The 19,828-nt window shown below is 32.5% G+C and overlaps 1 protein-coding gene across 6 annotated transcripts in view; it reads right to left on the bottom strand.

The window, feature by feature from the left end:
- Nucleotides 1-14,366, bottom strand: part of LOC126656073 (fatty acid amide hydrolase-like) — a 51,778-nt gene extending 37,412 nt beyond the window's left edge. Inside the window, exons 1-8 of one of the 6 annotated variants that reach the window (XM_056103667.1) lie at nucleotides 14,143-14,366; nucleotides 13,964-14,073; nucleotides 12,429-12,489; nucleotides 11,038-11,216; nucleotides 6,746-6,875; nucleotides 5,289-5,366; nucleotides 4,812-4,959; nucleotides 4,007-4,119 (exon numbers count right to left, since the gene is read on the bottom strand). In XM_056103667.1, coding sequence (XP_055959642.1) covers nucleotides 4,007-4,119; nucleotides 4,812-4,959; nucleotides 5,289-5,366; nucleotides 6,746-6,875; nucleotides 11,038-11,216; nucleotides 12,429-12,489; nucleotides 13,964-14,073; nucleotides 14,143-14,242 — 919 coding nt within the window. In that variant the 5' untranslated portion in view covers nucleotides 14,243-14,366. Of the gene's footprint in view, nucleotides 1-4,006; nucleotides 4,120-4,811; nucleotides 4,960-5,288; nucleotides 5,367-6,745; nucleotides 6,881-11,037; nucleotides 11,217-12,428; nucleotides 12,490-13,963; nucleotides 14,074-14,142 lie in introns of those variants that run through there. The other 5 variants (XM_050350543.2, XM_050350542.2, XM_056103666.1 and 2 more) reach the window with 5 other exon arrangements.
- Between the last annotated feature and the right edge of the window lie 5,462 nt (nucleotides 14,367-19,828).

Genomic DNA, 19,828 nt, shown 5'->3' with positions numbered 1-19,828 from the left:
AACTACTGCCGCAGCAGACACATCGGCCGTTTGTTTTTCGCTCTTCGGCATCCATACCTTCCTTACCTTGGCATTTCGCCTATCAGGTGATTTGGCGTCTGCGTCGGCCTGGTTCCTTGCCCCCAGTCTCTCGGTTATTGGCCTACTTCCGTGCTGCCCTCTGGGAGCCGAATCTGCCCCGTGATTCGCCCGCGACTCTTGTCGCAGCCTTTGCATTCGCCTCTTCTGGGTTTTCGTCATACGAGGGGTCTCCTCCGTTGGCCGAAATATCCTCTTGAATACATTAGTGGCAGGCCTCCTTTGTGGCTCATGCTTCTGCCACTGTTCTGTGGGCGATTTCGGTTTAAAGGTCTTGGGATGCTTCCTCGTGTTATCGCTTCCCTTGACTTTAAAACACGTACTGCATGATGGGCACGTCATATCTGCGGTAGGCGAGTTATATCGCTTCCTCTTCTGTTGTTGAGGTTGCCCTTTTTCTCCTCGCCACTTAGAACTGTCGGTCTCTACTCTCGGCTTGGGTCTTCTTGGATTCCACTTACTTTGTATCTGCCCTTGCTCTAGGTAGCTATCAAAGTGAGGCCGAACTGTGTTTATAGACACGTATTTGGCATCGGCCTCTTTCTTTGTTGGGAACAGAAGTTTCCCTTCGTTAATCGCCTTCTGAACCACGTTTCTGAAGTTTACGCAATTGTTCGTGCTGTGCCTCCAGGAGTTATGGTACTTGCAATAATCCTTACCGACTAGCTCTTCCGACGGTGGAATCGTATGTCCTCCGCTTAAGGCGATCTGCCCATCCTTCAACAGGGCATCGAATATGTCGTCGGCCTTAGTCAGGTCGAATGAATACTCTTTTTGTACCACCGCGGTCTTATTCCTTTTAACAAAGCCAGGCTTTCGCAAGGCCGAACATTCCAGGGGTTTCGTTCCCAAAAATTCGGCCATGTTGACTTCATCCTCGGAACCACTATCCTCGCTATCGGACACCACGGCCACGTCAAGCTGGTCTTTATAATAGGTCCCTTTAGATGCGCCTCTCCTCTGTTCTTTCTCCTGGAGGAGTCTTTCGTAGCTCGTCACCCTGTTCGTTAGCTCGAACAGGTCACGAAACCTGTGGCCCTCGAAGTGTTCCCTCATGGCGAAACTCATCCCTCTTACCACCATAGGTACGCAATCGGCCTCTGACATTTTGGTGGAGCACCTAGTCCTGAGATTTCTAAATCGGCCGATATACTTCTCTGCCGACTCACTCGGTAGCTGTGAGATTCGGGCGAGGTCAGCCAGGGTGACATCAGGTGGTGCCCTGTAAAACTCTTCATGGAAGAGGATTTCGAGATCCTTCCATGTGTCCACCGAATTGGGCGACAATCTAGAGTACCACGTGAACGCCATTTTCGTCAAAGAGCTGGCGAAAAGCCGGAGCTTCCAGAAATCGTGAGCGGCTGCTTCGCCGCATTGGGCTGAAAACCGGGCGACATGTTCAACCGTCGATTGGCCCTTCTCCTCGCCCGAAAACAAACTGAACTCTGGCACTTTATACCCCCTTGGGAAAGGATATAACTTGTCGATCCAGTCTGGATAGGGTTTCATGTACGATGGGCGAGGCATAGGTCGCAGATCCACCCCGAGCCTTTCTAGCATGTCCACGAGTTGCCCTTGATTGTATATACTTGGATCGCCTCCCTCGGAGTACGATCGTTCGCCCGTGTTGGGCTCCTGGGTGTTGGCTCCAGTAGCTCCCCCTTGTGGTCTAGCCTCGCCTTATGGGTTTGACGAGCTTGCTCCCGGATGATCGGCCCTTCCTGAGAACTCGGCCTCGTTCCTTGTTAAGAGCTTAACGGAACCATATGTATACCCCATCTTGTTGGGTTGTTGTTCGGCCGAACCACCTGGTTGACCAAAACGGCTCGGTATTTGGTTCTGTTCGGCCCTTCTGTACCCTTGATCGACCGCGGATTGCCCAGAAAATAATCGCCCTAGGTTTTCCATTGCCTTGTTGAGGCCATCTAAGTTCCCTTGGATCTGCCTCTGGACCGACGTTTGGTCGGCCATGATGTTCCTCATTACTTCGGACATCTGATGCATAGCACCGTCGAACATTTGTTTGTTCTCTTGCGCTATTTCGCCCCTCATGGCCGAGAAGTCGGCCTGTGATAAAGAAGGGCGAGAGGGAGGAAGTTGGCGCGAGTAGTCTATCATGTCATCGGTCGCGTCGTCGACCTTGTCCTTAGGTAGGCTCCCCTCGGTGTCCGTTATATTCGGCACCTTGCTTGATTGGTTCACCTGTTTGTCTTTGGCCATGGTTTCTGATCTATCCGAATCTGATTCGTCTACTATGTCACCTTCCTTCCGTTGTTGTCGGCGTATAGACCGAGCGTGCCTGGAATCGTCCTTAAAGTCCGTTTTTGTGCTAACCATAAACTCCTCCCCAGTGGAGTCGCCAAAAGATGTTCGCCTGGAAATATTCCGGACTCGAATCTTTGAATTTATAATCGGGATCGGTTTGAGGTTTGATACTTTAACGAACCTATGCAGATATTCACAGGGCTTGTTTGGTTAAAAACACTTAACCACGTGATCTAAAAAGTAATAATCTGGGAGTCACGGACTCAGACGAGATTAATACCGAAAACTACTCCTAAATTAAAACAATCCGGAGATTGCGAGATAAAAAGCACTGGGCTTGGTTTTTGATTGATTGATTTGTTGATACAAAAATAATGAAGCTCTGAGCTATTTATAGCCCCTCTTAATCAAAACTCCTAATTCGACTAGAACTAAAATTCTAATAAGTAAAATACTCCTAACGAGTTACAAACTCCTAATAAGAAGAAAAAAGCAATAATTAAAAGACTTTTCGTTGGGCCTAAATCCCCTGTAAGCCCACATGAAGCTCTTATCCAACAACTATTTGGGCTGGTGTAAACAGTATTTAAATTGAAAAAAACGCTAAAGGTTGTGTTATATGATAAGAATAATCCTAAATACTTGGATCACTAGAGTTTTTTTTTGACACACTTTTCGGCTTGTAATACACATTATATTCGTTAAAAACTATTATCAAAACTATCAAGTGATGTAAATCATCTACTTTTGTGTTTTTCAAAATATGGTTTATTTGCAAATAAAAGTCCAATTCTTCCTTTTTCTTTGAGATTTAAGCACGACTTATTAAAGTTGATAAATAATGACCTATTTTGTTTTAACAATTTCTAGCTCAACTCAATTTGTAACGATGCCCTTTTTTCGCATTTTAAGGAATGAAACGACGCCCACTGACGATATTGGGCTATAAACTTTTAAAATTTTAAAGAAAGTGACGAGAGTTACCAATTTTTATAAGCCATGTTTAAATCATTAAAATGATGAAATGTTGGATATTATCTTTATAATATAGTATTCTTGTAATGATATTGTATCTATTTTAAAAATCTCCTGAAACTTATTTTATGTTTAATAATATTTTGAAAAACGCAGTATTGAACTTATGAATTTTCTATCATATCTAATAAATTTATTTATTAATATATTACTTTAGTAAATATTTTGTAATTGATAATAATATAATGTATTTAGTTATTGATGCTAAAGTTACTTTTTAATTTATATTATTAATGTACTTTAAATTTCTAAATAATTTTTATTTCTAATTTAAAATAAAATTAAAAAATTGAATTACTATAATTTGTAATACAGCACAAAAGTTAGTTGAATTATTATAGAAATTTGATGTGGGATATGACAAAAAACAAAATTGTCAAAACCCAAAAATTAAAATTATGAAATGTCCGGATTAATTTGTAAAAAAATCAACATTTCATTATTTTAAATTAATTTGTTAAAATCTCCGGAGGTAATCTATATATGTGAATCTCATGCATAGTAAACGTGTTTGAAGGTAAAAAAAATTGAAATTGAAATGTTAAAACAGTGATCATAAAAGTTGAGGTGTGTGGGTGATTAAAATGATAAAATTGAAGGGCATAAAAAGTTAATATATAGTACATACCACCCCCATCAACTCCAAGGGCAACAGGGCAGAGTCCTGCAGCTACTACTGCAGCGGATCCGCTAGATGACCCTCCAGCAATCTTCCCAGCATCATATGGATTCCTAGTTGCCCTACACAATCTCCATATTACGTAACTTTTTTTTTTATCATTTCTTGTTTGTTTAATTGGTGCAGCTAGGCGGGTAATAAGTATCGAATGTATCTAAACTATCGCTATATTTTATCTTAATCACAGGATTTTAGTTTATTTTTATTTTAATTGCTAAAGTTTAAAATTATTCCAACAGAGATTTTTAGGTCAAAATGATGACATGACAGTAGAATTTTATCACTTTACAATCATTTTTTACTTGTATTTTTATGAAAATTTGTCATTTATGCATAATTCCGATTTAAAAAGAAAGTGTTTTTGGCCAAATTAAGCAAAAAAAGCAATAATAGTTCAGCTGACAGTTAAAATTTGGTAACCAAATTGAAAATAAAAATCTAATAATCAAATTAAAAAAAAACAAAAACATGTGTAATCAAAATTAAAAAAATTAAAATTTCATCATTAAAATGATATATTTAGTTTGGATATAATGTCTTTTACGGGTAGCTAGACACTTTTTTTTGAAAAAAAGCTAGACACTCTTTATCTAAAGATGGAGAGCTGGAAAAGTATTTTCTAGAAGTTATTAATTTTTCTTTGGGTTTTGAAAAGAAATATTGAAAAGAATAAATCTATTAAAAACATTGGAAAAAATTTATTAAAATTCAGAACAATTAGTCAATTAATTTAATTTTTTTAAAAAAAGGTTACCCATAATGAGGATTGATTCCACTTGTTCCAGCTCCAAGCTCATGCATGTTAGTTTTTCCAATAAGCATAGCACCACATGATCTGAGGCACATTACACAATAGGCATCCGATTTACAAGATCTTAATAAGTGAAGCCATTTTGTACCTCCTATAACACACACAAAAACAATATTCAACAATACATATAAATAAAATAAATTTGATTTTTAAATTTATTTTCCTTTTAAAAAGTATAAAATTATAAAATAAAAAATTTTGAAAAATAAATTATAATTATTTAATAAAATCTATCGTATTTATAGACTATAAATAATACATACTGAAATTCTTACGTGAAGAATATTTTACAAATCTTATAATTCATGATTTACATTCTGAAATAAATTTAAAGTTGAATAAATAAATTAAATATTAGTTATCAAAATATAATAGTATTGAGCTAAAAAGTGTGAGAATGAATTAGGTGGGAATGGCCACCTGTGGTAGGATATGGAGTACAATCAATTTCATCCTTTACAGCAATTGGGACTCCATCTAAAACTGATAACGGCTCGCCTATATCAACACCAATATAAGTACAATAAATTTCGTCATATACTGTCAATTTGTAAATCTATATTTACTATATATAAAAATACGGAAAAAAAGACTAATAAATTTATCAAATAGCCGTTTATAATTTACTAATTATTTATTATTTAATTTAATGTTTTATGATCATTAATTAAATATAAATTTTTATTTTTATTTTTATATAATTATTGAAGATATAGTACAATTAAAAATTTGAATGTAAAATTAAGAAATTTGACTTCATACAAAAGTAAAAATTGTCTTTAAAAAATTTATTGTATTTGTAAATTTTTAAAATTGATTAATTTTTATTAAATATATCTCAAATAAAATATTGAAATAAAGTTAAATGATGTAAGTCAATGGACTATATTATTTTGGACTAATGTCATAAAATTCATCAACTTTACACTTTTCTCATTTTAATCATGCAGTTTAAATTTTCTCATTTTCATGCACGAACTGCACTTTTTCTTAAATTCATGCACAGCGCTGAAGTATCACAGCTCCATGGAGAACGAGAACAATGGAGGACGAACAGATTTGCTTGTCCTCCTTTCAATTTAGGATCCTATTGAAAGTTAAAAATATAAAATAAGGTGCAATTAACGAAATTATAACGTCGTGATGCTATTGAAAAAAAAGTTGAAAAGGTGGGTAGTTATTAAGCCTATTAACTTATTTAAAAGCATATTACATGTATATAATTTGAGAATTATTGTATACAAATTTATCTTATATTTATTTAACTGTATACAACAACATTAAAAATAGGCTTAAATGCACCAAAAATCACCAACTTTCGCGTAGTTTTGATATTTAACATAATCTTTTAATTTTGGCAAAAAAGTACATGAACTTTTAAAATTTTGCAATTAAAGACACCGACACCGTTTTGGATGCAAAACGGCACCGTTTTAGATTAAAACGACGTCGTTTTGGATGCAAAATAACACTATTTTTCAAAGGAAAACACACGTCTTAATTGCAAAAAATTAAAAAGTCCATGTTAAATATGCCAAAATTAAAAGATTGCGTTAAATACCAAAAACACGCGAAAGTTCGTGATTTTTGGTGCATTTAAGTCTTAAAAATATACTATAGTTATACATTTTAAGAATTATCACATTCAATTTTCTTTATGTATTGTGTAAGAGAAATTATTTAGAACCAACGGGGATTGGTCCAAGTGATAAACGGTCTGATATCGCTTAAGCTTAAGGTCTCGGGTTCGAGTTTTATGAATACAGAAAATCTTTACTGGTAGACCCACCAAAACAGATGCGCGACGCGGATCGAATCCGGACCAGTTAGGGCGCCGCCCTGAAAATCGGATGGGCAAAAAAAATTCAATTTCTTACCTTTTTGATAACGTTGAGTTGATTCCTCAGCTTGTCTCAAAATATCTTGAATATCATAATTAATAAAGAACGCCATGTCCAATGATGGATCACAAGATTCCCCAATAGCACCTATTATTCGCTTTGCCACCTGCACTACTATATTCGTTTAGTCTCCATGTCTTACAAAAATTCACTTTTAAAAAATAAGTTAAGTGCTCATTTATCGCAAAATTTTTGCTCATTTTCACAAAATTTAACATTATTCTATGATCAAAATGTCATTTTCTGTCCACATGAATTTGGTTTACTAATTATTGGTGTAAGTTTCAGCCATTCGAATACTATGGTTGCAGGTTTAAATCATGGCTACGTCTTTTCTAAAATACAGAGTGGTTAAAGTTGGACTGCTAGACCATTATAGTTTGAATTTCTAAAATTTGACAGCGATTTTGAATTTTGGTTTAGAAGGTTGAGTTTCATCACCAAAAAATATCATTTTCCTTTATATATAACAAAGCAATTTCTAAATTGCATTTCAAATTTGTTTCAACAATCATGGAATATAAATGATCATACAAAAACAAATAAATTTATAGGAAATATTTGAAAATCCTAAGTAAATCATCAGTATAAATTTATGTATATTTGATGCTATTATGAAGATATTTTGAAAAATTTATTTTAATTTGACATTAAATATAACTAGTTTTTGTATTTTTATGAGACCGATGTTCAACTCATAGAATATTATAGGTTTAAATGCACCAAAAATTTTCAATTTTTCGCGTGTCTATGGTATTTAACACGTACTTTTAATTTTAGCATGAGAATACATGAAATATCAAATTTTTGCACATAAGATCAAGTTTGCATTTTTTTTTAAAAACGGTGTCGTTTTAGGCAGTGTTTTAAAAACCAAACCGGTGGCCAAGCCGGTGAAGCCACCGGTTTCCGGTTCAACCGGTTGAACCAGTTTGATAAATTTAAAAGAAATTAAAAAAATTCCGATTCACCGGTTTTTTACCGGTTCAATCCAGTCTGATCCGGTTTTTTACCGGTTCAATCCGGTTCAACCGGTCCAACCCGGTCCAACCGGTCCAACCCGGTCCAACCAAAAGATCCGATTTTTCGCAGTTTCCGACCGGACCACTGGCCGGTTTGCGGTTCAACCGGTCCGACCGGCCGGTCCGATTTTTAAAACACTGGTTTTAGGTAAAAAGCGGTGTCGTTTTAGGTAAAAAGCGGTGTCGTTTTAGGTCAAAAGCGGTGTCGTTTTAGGTCAAAAGCGGTGTCGTTTTAGGTCAAAAGCGGTGTCGTTTTAGGTCAAAAGCGGTGTCGTTTTAGGTCAAAAGCGGTGTCGTTTTAGGTCAAAAGCGGTGTCGTTTTAGGTCAAAAGCGGTGTCGTTTTAGGTCAAAAGCGGTGTCGTTTTAGGTCAAAAGCGGTGTCGTTTTAGGTCAAAAGCGGTGTCGTTTTAGGTCAAAAGCGGTGTCGTTTTAGGTCAAAAGCGGTGTCGTTTTAGGTCAAAAGCGGTGTCGTTTTAGGTCAAAAGCGGTGTCGTTTTAGGTCAAAAGCGGTGTCGTTTTAGGTCAAAACCGGTGTCGTTTTAGGTCAAAACCGGTGTCGTTTTAGGTCAAAACCGGTGCCGTTTTAGGTCAAAAACGGTGCCGTTTTAGGTCAAAAACGGTGCCGTTTTAGGTCAAAAACGGTGCCGTTTTAGGTCAAAAACGGTGCCGTTTTAGGTCAAAAACGGTGCCGTTTTAGGTCAAAAACGGTGCCGTTTTAGGTCAAAAACGGTGCCGTTTTAGGTCAAAAACGGTGCCGTTTTAGGTCAAAAACGGTGCCGTTTTAGGTCAAAAACGGTGCCGTTTTAGGTCAAAAACGGTGCCGTTTTAGGTCAAAACGGTGCCGTTTTAGGTCAAAACGGTGTCGTTTTATGTCAAATATGGTGCATGTGTTATTATTGCAAAAATTAGACAGTTCGTGTATTTTTATGCCAAAATTAAAAATTTGTGCTAAATACCAAAAACACGCGATAGTTCGTGATTTTTGGAGCATTTAAGACAATATTATATTTTCAAATTTATATGATTAATTACAGTTAGAAAATGAAAGTTAGCTTATGTTTCTGTCCCGTAAAAATAAAATAAAATGCCACATGAAGATAGAGAAAGTTAGTAGGATTAATTTTCAAATACCTGTTTTTGGCAAAGTATTTACACCATTTTGGCCCATCTTTCCCTTATTTCCCACGCTACCTATTTCTCTAACTTATTTACCAAAAATACCTACTATATAAAGAAGTTTTATCTCATTTTAAGTTAAACTTTTACGTAGCCATTTTTTTCTCTCTCTTCTCTCTCAAAGTTCTCTCTTATTTTCTTCTTCTATTCATTTGATTTTAAGTTTGCCTCCTCCGATTACTTTTCCGTTCGTATTTTCCGTTCGTATTTTCCGTTCGTCTTTCCGGTCGCGCTTCCGTTCGTCTACTTCCGATGGATTTCTCGTCGTTTCCGGTCCTTTTTTCGTTCGTCTTTTCCGTTCGTCTCTTTCGTTCGCGCTATGGATTTTTTCGACTCGTTTTAGATTTATGTAATTTTTTAGTTATTTTGTAATGATTTAAACATTTTGTAAATAAATTATTGTAGATGTATAATTTTTTGTTTATAAAATTGTTCTATTATTCATATAATTATTTATTTTGTCTTCTTTTATTCATAGATTTTTTTTATTGCTAATGATTTTGTAAAGAACAAATTGATTTATGGTGCATTTGTTGTAATTTTATAATATATTTAAGTTTTAGTGTATTTTTGGTGTATTTATAGTGTATTTCTGCCGTTTTTTAGTATATATATGGTGCATTTACAGTGTTTATGGTGTATTTGCAGTGTTTATGGTGTATTTGCAGTGTTTCATGGTGTAGACCACAAAAAACACTACAAAATGTCATAAATACACTATATATATATACACTATATATACACTAATCTTACACAATAAAAATAACATAAAAACACTATTGTTACACTAAAAAAAATAAAATAAAAAATCTAGGGAAAAAATCTATAAAAAATAAAAATTAACAGTATATATACACTATATATACACTAATCTTACACTATATATACACTATTGTTACACTATAAAAAATAAAAAAAAAATTCAAGAAAAAATCTATAAAAAATAAAAATTAACAGTATATATACACTATATATACACTAATCTTACACTATAAAAACATTATATATACACTATTGTTACACTATAAAAAAATAAAAAAAAATTCCAGGAAAAAATCTATAATTTTTTTTTATTAAAAACTGTCGGTCGGTTCGGTCAATTCAGTCGGCCGAACCGAAAAAACCGAAAACCAAAATTGGAAACCGAAAAAGGTATATGTGAAATTAAAAAGAAAAGGTATTTTTCGTTAATAAAAAAAGTCAGAAAAGAAAAGTCAAAACTTTGAAAGTACAGTTGTAAATAAATTGGCGAATAGTGTATTTCAGAAAATTATCACAAAGTTAGTTACTTTTTGTTTCATAAAGATATAGAAAAGTGACAATCTGTTTTTTTTGGTACAGGGTTCATGAGGTTTTCTGACGTGTCTCAATTATGAGACGGCACCTTTAAACCTTCCACATTCAGATTAATCCGCACTCGAGCCGTGTAAGTCCCTTGCGGGAGGCAAACTCTGACCCCAAATTTTAAACGGCTGCATACATGAGTACGGTTCGAATCCGCGACCTCATTTAAGCTGGAATAGCGCCTTACCAACTCAGAGAAATTCTTAGGTAGACTTAGTCCACCACGTCATCCATGGACTAAACCAATCATATTATAACACCTCATTAAAATGAGGGTATTCTTGTAATATCTTTATTCAAAAGTGTATGCAGATAATAAACGAAATTACAAGGATACCCTCATTTTAATGAAGTGTTATAATATGATTGGCTGAGTCTATAGATGACGTGGTGGACTAGTTCTACCTAAGAATTTTTCTACCAACTCATCTACGCCTTGGTGTTAAAAGTGACGAAATTTTAGTACTGATTATTGATAAATTAACAGAGTAATTTTATTGTTTAATTATATGCATTTAATGTAATATCTTGATTTTTCAAATGACTAATTTATAATGGTATACTTTAAAAATTTAAAAGAATATTGTTGCAATATTCTCATAATTTAACTATAATAAATGATTTTTTTTTCAATTCTTTTAAGGTGGTTCTGCCCCAGCTCTCGGTGCTATTCAATTTGACAAAAATAAAGTTTAATGAAAAAAAGAAAATAATAGAAAAGTTACCATGAAGGGAGTAATTTGTGCTGAATTGTAAGCGTTGAAGTAATCCATTATGGAGTAGCGACGGAAGGAAAGATTTGACGACGATGATGATGATAGAGAGGGAGGCAAGCATTGAACTGCCTTTTGAACTCGTTGGGATGGACTTAAATTCTCATTCTCTTCTTTTTCACTGAAATCTTCTATAGCAACCAAAATGAAATTGAGATTTAATGTTAGTTCAATTTTTAGCAATAATGGTTTATTTTACTATTTGAATTTGATTCAAAATATTAAATAAGGCTAAATCCATAATTTATTAGAAAACCCTTAAGCATAATATTCCAACTCGTTTTACTCTTTTGAGCTAGATAGCTGCCACCTTACTCTAATTTATATATATTGTTCCAATTATTTTCTGCCACCTCATTTGAAGGGATAAAAACAAATTAAAAAATAAAATTTGAAAATATCTATATTTAGAAGTCGTAAATTTAATCTTATTTAATATCTTGTATCAAGTTCGAGAAGCGGAATGTAGCTTTTTGCGATTTTAAATAATTATTAATACTTTCTGATATTATGTCGTAATTAGTAATTCTTTAATAACTTTTAAAAGTCAATTGTCTTCCCTCCAATGTTTGTTGAAATTCACTAGTATCCCATTTTGCTAGTTAAAGAGTCTTTTTATTAAACTTATAATTTAATTTGGCCCATAAAGTTATTTTTCTTTCAAAATATTTAAAACTTTATAAAACCATAAAAAAAAACAATTTGTATTTTGTTATAATGTTTTGATAGATAATAAAATATTTATACGATTATTTATTTAAGTATTCCAAAACAAGTTTAATAAATATTCAAAATTAAATTCAATAATTTATTAAAAATAAATCAGACATAATGTGTTATTTTGATTCTATTTATAAATCGTATAATACAATGTGTTTTTGATATGATTTTTTTATCATAAAAATTTAAATTTTAAACTAAACAAATAAAGTAAAATCTTAATTTTTAATGAACAAAAGTATAGTAAATTTCATTAAGTTCTAATGTTTTAAGTTTGTTTTGGTAAAATGGTAATTGTTAAAATTATTTTGATAAATTAAAATATTTATAAAAATTATAATTTGATAAGTAAATTAAAATTATTTTAAAAAGTTATTTAATCATTTTTAGAAATTTTGTGGACTTCTTTGAAAGAAAAATAAGTTTAAAAGTTAAATAAAATTTTATTTTTGACAGTAAGACCTGTTGACTAAATCAAATACTAGCAAACTTGAATAACGGAAAGAAATATTAATTTAACGTCAGAAAGTAAAAAATTAAATTTTTAAAAATCATAAATTTTTTAATAATTATGATCTAATGGCGGAGAATTAGTGATTAACCTTTTTAAATAACAAACTCACCTGCAAACGGGTGCAAAGGTACATAAAGAGGTGATTCCTCCAGCTCAGCATTTGAAACAAGCTGCAATATTTAATCATTTATGTTTTTCATGAGCGGAAAGTACAATACAAATTAACCACTTGTTTGATGATATTGTTGAGAATTCGACCAAATGGATTCATTCACATAGAATTGAAAAAAAAGAAAAAACATAAACATAAAATCTAAAAATAATATATATTAATAATAGAAAATTAAAGTCAAATAATTAAAAAAATCAAACCTTTCCTGAATTTTTTTTTATAAAAGTTCAAATTTTTCAATTTTATTCAATTTATCATAAAATGAAGGTTTTCGTTTTAATAATTTCCAACTATATGATTTTACTGATGTTGTGTCTACGTGGCGCTAATATTACAATGCCACATATCTATCGCCATATAAAAAATTGTCCAATTGAATATAATTGAAACGAAATTCCGCATTTCAGAATAAATTAGATAAAATTGAAAACTTTGGACTTTTGTGAAATTTTCATGAAAGATTTGACATTTTTAGTCATTTGTCCATAAAATAAATATATTCTAAATTTAAATTAACCATAAAATTTAGAAATGGATTTTTTCTAAAAAAAAAAATTAACATATTAAATACTAAAAGAGAACTATAGTAATTTTAAAACTCAACTTTACATAAAAAGTTAATTTAATTAAAATTTTAAATAATATTAGGATTATGAAGTTCATTTAACTACTCTGTCATTTTAACTTTTGACATTAAAGGTCATGTGAAATTTTTAAAATTACGAAGAGCTCTGTGAAATGAACTTTTAGCAAAAAAAAAATCCAAATTATTATAAATGACGTATCTTTTAATAAAATCGACCTAATTGAGATAAATAAAGTAAAATTTGTTGCCTGATGTGTTCAATCCAAATTAATCCATATATAATAAAAACATAAAAATTACATGAAAAAAATTATTAAAATTATTTATTAGTTAGAATAGACTAATTTGAATCTAAAATAAGTCGAGTAATTAAATTGTCTTTATCTATGTCAATTTGGACTATTTTGGTAGACACCTATTTTCGTGCTTCGCTCACAATGATTCAAAAAACAAAAATACAATCACACATTAGGTTAACTTTCATAATTTAAATGACGCGCGGTTGTAAATTCTTTTTTATCGTTGATTTTTAAATCGTGGATGTTAACTACCGACGTATAGTTGTAATTTTTTTCATTTATCTCTATTTTTTTATGAACATTTTATCTCTATTACTTTTAAGATAAAGACTAGTTGAATAAAAAAAATAAAATACTGAGATTTGACGAGTCCTAATTTATTTCCAAGAATCAAATAAATGAAAAATATATAGTACATGGATCTTAAAGTGAGTTTTGCCAATAAATTAAAAGAACATATGATACGCTTGAAAAACATAATTACACAATATTATGTTCTTTTTTCTCAAAATTTTAAGCTAAAGTTTTGTTAAAATTGCAACAATACGTAGTGATGCCAGAGAATAATCAAAGTTGCATGGAGGTACCTTATGAATTAGATTGTTTCTCTTAAGTATATAGAGGAGAAATGGTCCAAATATGTTGGACTCCAAAAACCATGCAAACATTTTGAGCACAAATCCAGCCATGCGAGGAGCTATTCATCAAAATAAAACCTCAGTTCAATTAACAAAATTAACTTTAAAAATTGTCACAAAACTCCAACCTTTGACATTGGCACGTTGATACGGTTCATGGCTGTCAGCACTCAGATCAACCTTCTCCGTAGCCTTGTAAATAACACCTTCCGCCTTGAGTAGTCCCATTTCTACGGTGATTGTGGTAAAATTGACAAGGATGCACAAAAGAGAATGACATATATTTATTAAAGCAAAAAAAAAGAAGAACAAACAAGGTTAGGCGGAGAAGACAAGATAACCAAAACCAACTACTATTGGTGAGCTTTTGGTTGACCACTTCGGTTAAAATCAAAATGAAATTTTTTTGAAGTTACATTAACCCAACAAACCAAATCGATCGAATATGAAATTTCAAACTAAAAAAATTGATTTTCAGAAAACACTGAACCAAAAATTAATTTATTTTTTTGGAATATCAGTAAGCTCAGTTACAACTGACAAAAATTTAAAACAATTTATGAAAACTATAAAATTAAAAATTTTAATTATTCGATCAGTCGATTAATTTTAATTCTTCTAAGTCAAAACTAAAATCAAACAGAACAAAAACCAAAAGTAAACAAATCAAAAGTAATCGGTTCAGTCGATTAATATGGCCAATCAAGCATTTTGCTCGGCCCTACATATTTTTCCTATTTTAAAAAATATATATAAAAGTAAAGTAAAAACAATTCATTTTAAAACTAAAAAAGAAAAATAATAATTTCAATAATACTGAATTTAATTATTTATATGACTGTCGGACCACCACAAACCAATCAAACATTTTGCTCACCCATAATATTCAAAACCAAACCAATCAAATATGAAATTCTGACCAAAACGGAAGCAATAAAAAATCATAATTGAACCGAAAGAAAATTTACTTTTGAAATATCGGTCGTTTGCTTACAATCGACAAAGATACAAAGAAACAATATTGAAAATTTTAAATTTTAAATATCTGATTATTTGGTTGGTTCAATTAATTTTAATTTTCCAAAGTAATAACCAAAATTAAACCGAACAAATAAAAAATTATCGTTTATCCTTTTATGGAAAGGAAGGAGAGTAAACATGTATATGTGGATCTGGCGATCCGTTTTGAAATTTGGAAAGTGATTTAGAATGGCGGCTGAATCTAGTGAAATAAGTTTATAGTAGACTGGTTATTAGAGGTTTGATCAAGCGAAGGAGTTTCTCTTGATCAAGTCAGTATTTAGGTATGGCCTAACAGAATATTTTGAAAATCTGATTTTGAAAACTGGAAAAGGTTGTTAGGCCTGATTTAAGACTAGAATTGGAATATTAGCTTTTTGAAAACTTGGATTTAGAATTGTTAAATTGACGGTGTGCCTCAAGTACAAGCATCATTTTGGGTATTTTCTTAGAGGATAGTGACTAAGCTTGAATTCATGTGGGCTGAGTCGATGGGTTTTGGTACTAACAGGTTTAAGGTTCCCACAGAAAGATATACCTTTAATAGGTCTCCTCAATCACGAGTACAAACGTCCGAGGTACTGGACTGTGAGTTGATACTACTCCGCATAAGACGTTTTGGACGTTGGAGTTCAACACAAGCGGCTACGAGTATTGGGCCTGGAAAGGGACTCCTAGAGAGTAGATGAGAAGAGAAATTCTAATGCTATGCAACAGGTGCAAATATGTCTGGAAAATAAATTTGGTGATTGATAAGGCGCAAGGCGTGTAATTTAGGTCCATGGCAACCGTTTTAAAAACATTTTGAGCTGGTTATGTTAAAAAAACCGTTGATTTTAAGTCCCTAGTGGAGTCGCAACTGTGAGTGGAGCGGGATTTCCAATGGGGGGTCGCTCGCCTAGGCTTATGGCTGTCTTCTTGAATCTGAAAATGGTTTTTAAAAAATGAAATCGACACCTAGTTAAACTAGGATATGCCTTTTTATACCGAATAGATAACCATACTCGCTTTATGGGTAAGATTGTCGTGCATCTAACCAAAAGACCGGGTTCGTGGACCTCCCCGAGACTCGTGTGCTTAGCTTATCAGTTACCAATTTTATTTGCTGGACATATTTGTTTTATTCTTATCTCAACATTCAATTGCAGTGTATATAGGATATATTGCTGGAAGTAAACAAGTTTGAAAGCAGTGAACACGTTTGACTCGAATATGACTCGATCTGGACTGGACATGCAAAGCAAGTAGCTGGTACTCCTAAACAAACATCTAAACCTGACGGTTTCTAACACGTAACAAAAGTCTGGTTATTCTTGATTGATTACATGCACCAAACCTAAATCGGGAGTCTATGTTTGATTGATTTTATTAGGTGATCGTGAATGACCTATACAACCATTTACTAGATTTTCATTGCAGTTATGCCTAGGTGTTTTGCTGGGATTAATTTGATTTAGATAAATTAACGTGGTTAGTCCTTTAACCTATTAATATTGATTTGGATTATGCTGTAGAAATTGGTAAACAATTTAAGCATACACATAGGCAATTGAATACATACAAGGTTAGAAATACTTTCAAACCTTGTCGACTCAAAGTAATTCGCACTCGCCTCGGATTGACCGTTGGTCCGATCAGATTTGAATTTCGGTCAAAACACAAAATTAGGCGCCTCATTGGTTTGATTCCATTGGTTCGAACTGGGATCGATTAAGAATCCGGATGACCCTGAAAAGTAGTCCGTAAGTTGTTGGTCGTGTCAGACCAATTTCATTGGTCCGGTTTTATTAATCACATTACAAAAGTTGCCTCGAGGCCATAAAAACAGCGGGTGAATCACAATTAAATATTACAAATGGATTCTACAACTACAACAATATTTTTGAAGTTAAATTGGGACTGCTTCTTAGCCCAAAAATGCGATTGGGAGTTTCAGATCGAAGTATGGAGATATGGGGAATTCTGGTTCTGGGGTTTAGGAAGAACAGGCGGCGCCGCCAATTACAGTGCTGGCGGCGTCACAATGAACTTCCAGCGCCGGCAATTTGGCTGGCGGCGATGGCGGTTTCTGGGCAGCAGGTCTGTGTCATTTTTTAGCAGTTTCTAGTTTCGTTTTCAGTCTGATTCTCACTCGTTTCAACTCTGTTTTTCATGCTACAATAGTCAAAAACGCAGAAAATCGAACAAGGAATTCAAAAAAACAAAAATTGATTCATTTTAAGAAGATTTGAATGTCACAAAAATAATTTCCAGCAACTATTTTTAAGGCATTTTCATGGCAAAAATACATTAAAAATACCTAAAAACATGCATTCTAGGATTTTTATTGATCAATTTTCTGGTTTTAATCATAAAAAAATTAATTTAAAGTGATTAACATGCTTTTCATCATTTTTTCATGGCAATTAGTGGATTAACACCCTAGGCTAATATGACAATTTAGTGATAAAAAATAGCAAATAAAGCTAACATACACCCTAAATCATGTATGACATGTAAAAATTGATGTAAGGAATGAAAGGATCCTCAGAAGTACCCTTCTGAGTCTTGGCTTGTTTTCTGTTGGTTTGGATGCGTAATCCAGGTTTGGAATAGTGCATAGTAGCGTGTTCTTGGTGAACTAAAGCGTAAAAGCTTGTTTCTAGATTAATTTTGGTGTGTGTGTGTACAAATCGTCTGGATCATTCAGCCTAATTCTGTTTTCTAGAGTTTTTGGTATTAAGATTTACCTCTAGGATTTAGTTAGTGGTAGTATTTATAGGGTTTGCATTAGGGTTAGGATTTAGGTATTAGGTTAAAGATTAAATACTCTCTCCGTCTCACTTTATTTGTCCACTTTCTATTTTCACACATATTAAGAAAACATTAAATACTAATTATTCTTCCTTTTGTACCATTTTTTGGTTCTTAAGTTAATTTAGAATTAGTATATTGAAAAAAGAAAAAGAGTCAATACAATAATAATAACATTAAATGCCAACACAAATGCAAGAATAATATCCATTAATATTAAGGGTAAAAGAGGAAAATATGTATATATAATACAATTGTGACAATCATTTTGGGACATCTAAATATAGTATAGTAGACAAATAAAATGGGATGGAGCAAAATTATCTAGGGTTTAATTAAATATTTACTATTTTAAGTCTATATAAGTTAGGTATGTATTTATTTACTTATTAAAATTATATTAAGTATTATAAGATATATATATTTTATAGGTACTTATGTTCAAAAGGTAAAGTATTATGTTGACTAAATCCTAAAAGGTAAAGTATCTAGATATTTATGTTAGTTATCTCATTTATTTTAGGCAACTAGGTCAGGTATTACTACACATTAGGTAATTAGGTTTTATATATATATATTAGGTTAGGTAATATTAATTAAATATATATAAAATTATGTTAATTAATTATAAAAAAATCGTAATAAATAAAAGGGATGCTAAAGGTTATTTTTGGTGCTCGAAAGTATTAAAAAAAAAGCTTCTGGGACCCTACAGATTAGGTTATGGTCAATTTTAGTCCGTAAAGACTTGCAAACTGACCCATAAACTTTTAAGACATCGCAATTAGTCCAATTTCTTGACTTAAACTACAATTTCTTTGGATTTTTATTAGCTATTCACGGCTAATTATAGTTTTAATCCTCCAAGTCTACTAATGTGTACTAAAAACGCCAGCTTGGATTCTAGCAATCAAATCGATAGCGTCACCCAGACAATTTTCTCTGATAATCATCATTAGACGCTTCAGTCCCTTATCACTTTTACCTGTCCGGAAAATAGGTGTCTACAGCCATTATGAGTTATTGTCCGTTAATCATTTTGCAACTCATTTGAACCAGAATGTCATCAATTATGAGAAACATAATCTATCTGATTTGAATCCTGCTGTGATGAATACTTATGCCAAGATTGTCTCAAAACATATTACCACCATTATTCACTGTGACGATCCTTTCCCAGTTACCAAAAGAGGCTATGTTGCCATTAAAATCAATAAGGAAGTTTTTATGACTAAATGATAACGATGTGCCATAATGCCCTAATTGCGAGAATAATATTATCCAAAGGTGAATCTCTAGAAGCTAATAGAAATAAAAAAAATTGAAAGAAGTTTGGGGTCTCCCACTAAATTCAAAATTAACGTGTCTTAGAAAAGGATTGATGGATTGGTAAGGTTAACGATGACATGAACTTATAAAACAGGGTAAATAGCTTATCGGACGGCGGTGGTCCTATTAGCTTTTCGATACTTAAGTCAGTGTTAAATTTAAGGGAGAAAATTGTATTCAAATTTCAGTTGTGTGTAGGCATACCTCAGTTCCTTATATAGTGATGAGAGAAAACCTGGTAGAGTACTAATAAGAAAGTAATTTCTTTTAGCAAGTAGAATCCCAAATAGGAAAAGAATTCCTATTTTAGCGTGTTCCCTGTTTGGGGATGATAACTATTTAGGAACGAATTCTAAATAGGATTATTTTTCTATATTAGAGTTTAGCTCCGAATAAAGACTATCTTTTACTTATATAGAATATATTGATTTTCTAGAACATTCCTTATTCGTCGATGTTATAGTTGACTTTGGACTTAATCTCTTAATGAGATTCGAGGTCTAGGTTTCGGTCTTATTTATTTGCCGAATTCTATGGGATTCGGTCGATATCTCTTTAGGCGAATCCGTTTGTAATTTTGTTCTAAAGCCGACGAATCTTGTAAGCTTTGGTTTTGCTGATACTATTTGATGGCGCTGATCTCCTTTTTAACTTGTTGTTTCTTTGGAAAAC

This window comes from Mercurialis annua, linkage group LG7 (assembly GCF_937616625.2).
Source record: "Mercurialis annua linkage group LG7, ddMerAnnu1.2, whole genome shotgun sequence".
Taxonomy (NCBI): domain Eukaryota; kingdom Viridiplantae; phylum Streptophyta; class Magnoliopsida; order Malpighiales; family Euphorbiaceae; genus Mercurialis; species Mercurialis annua.
The sequence above is the reverse complement of the archived record's forward strand: the minus strand, read 5'-3'. Positions and strand labels throughout refer to the sequence as shown.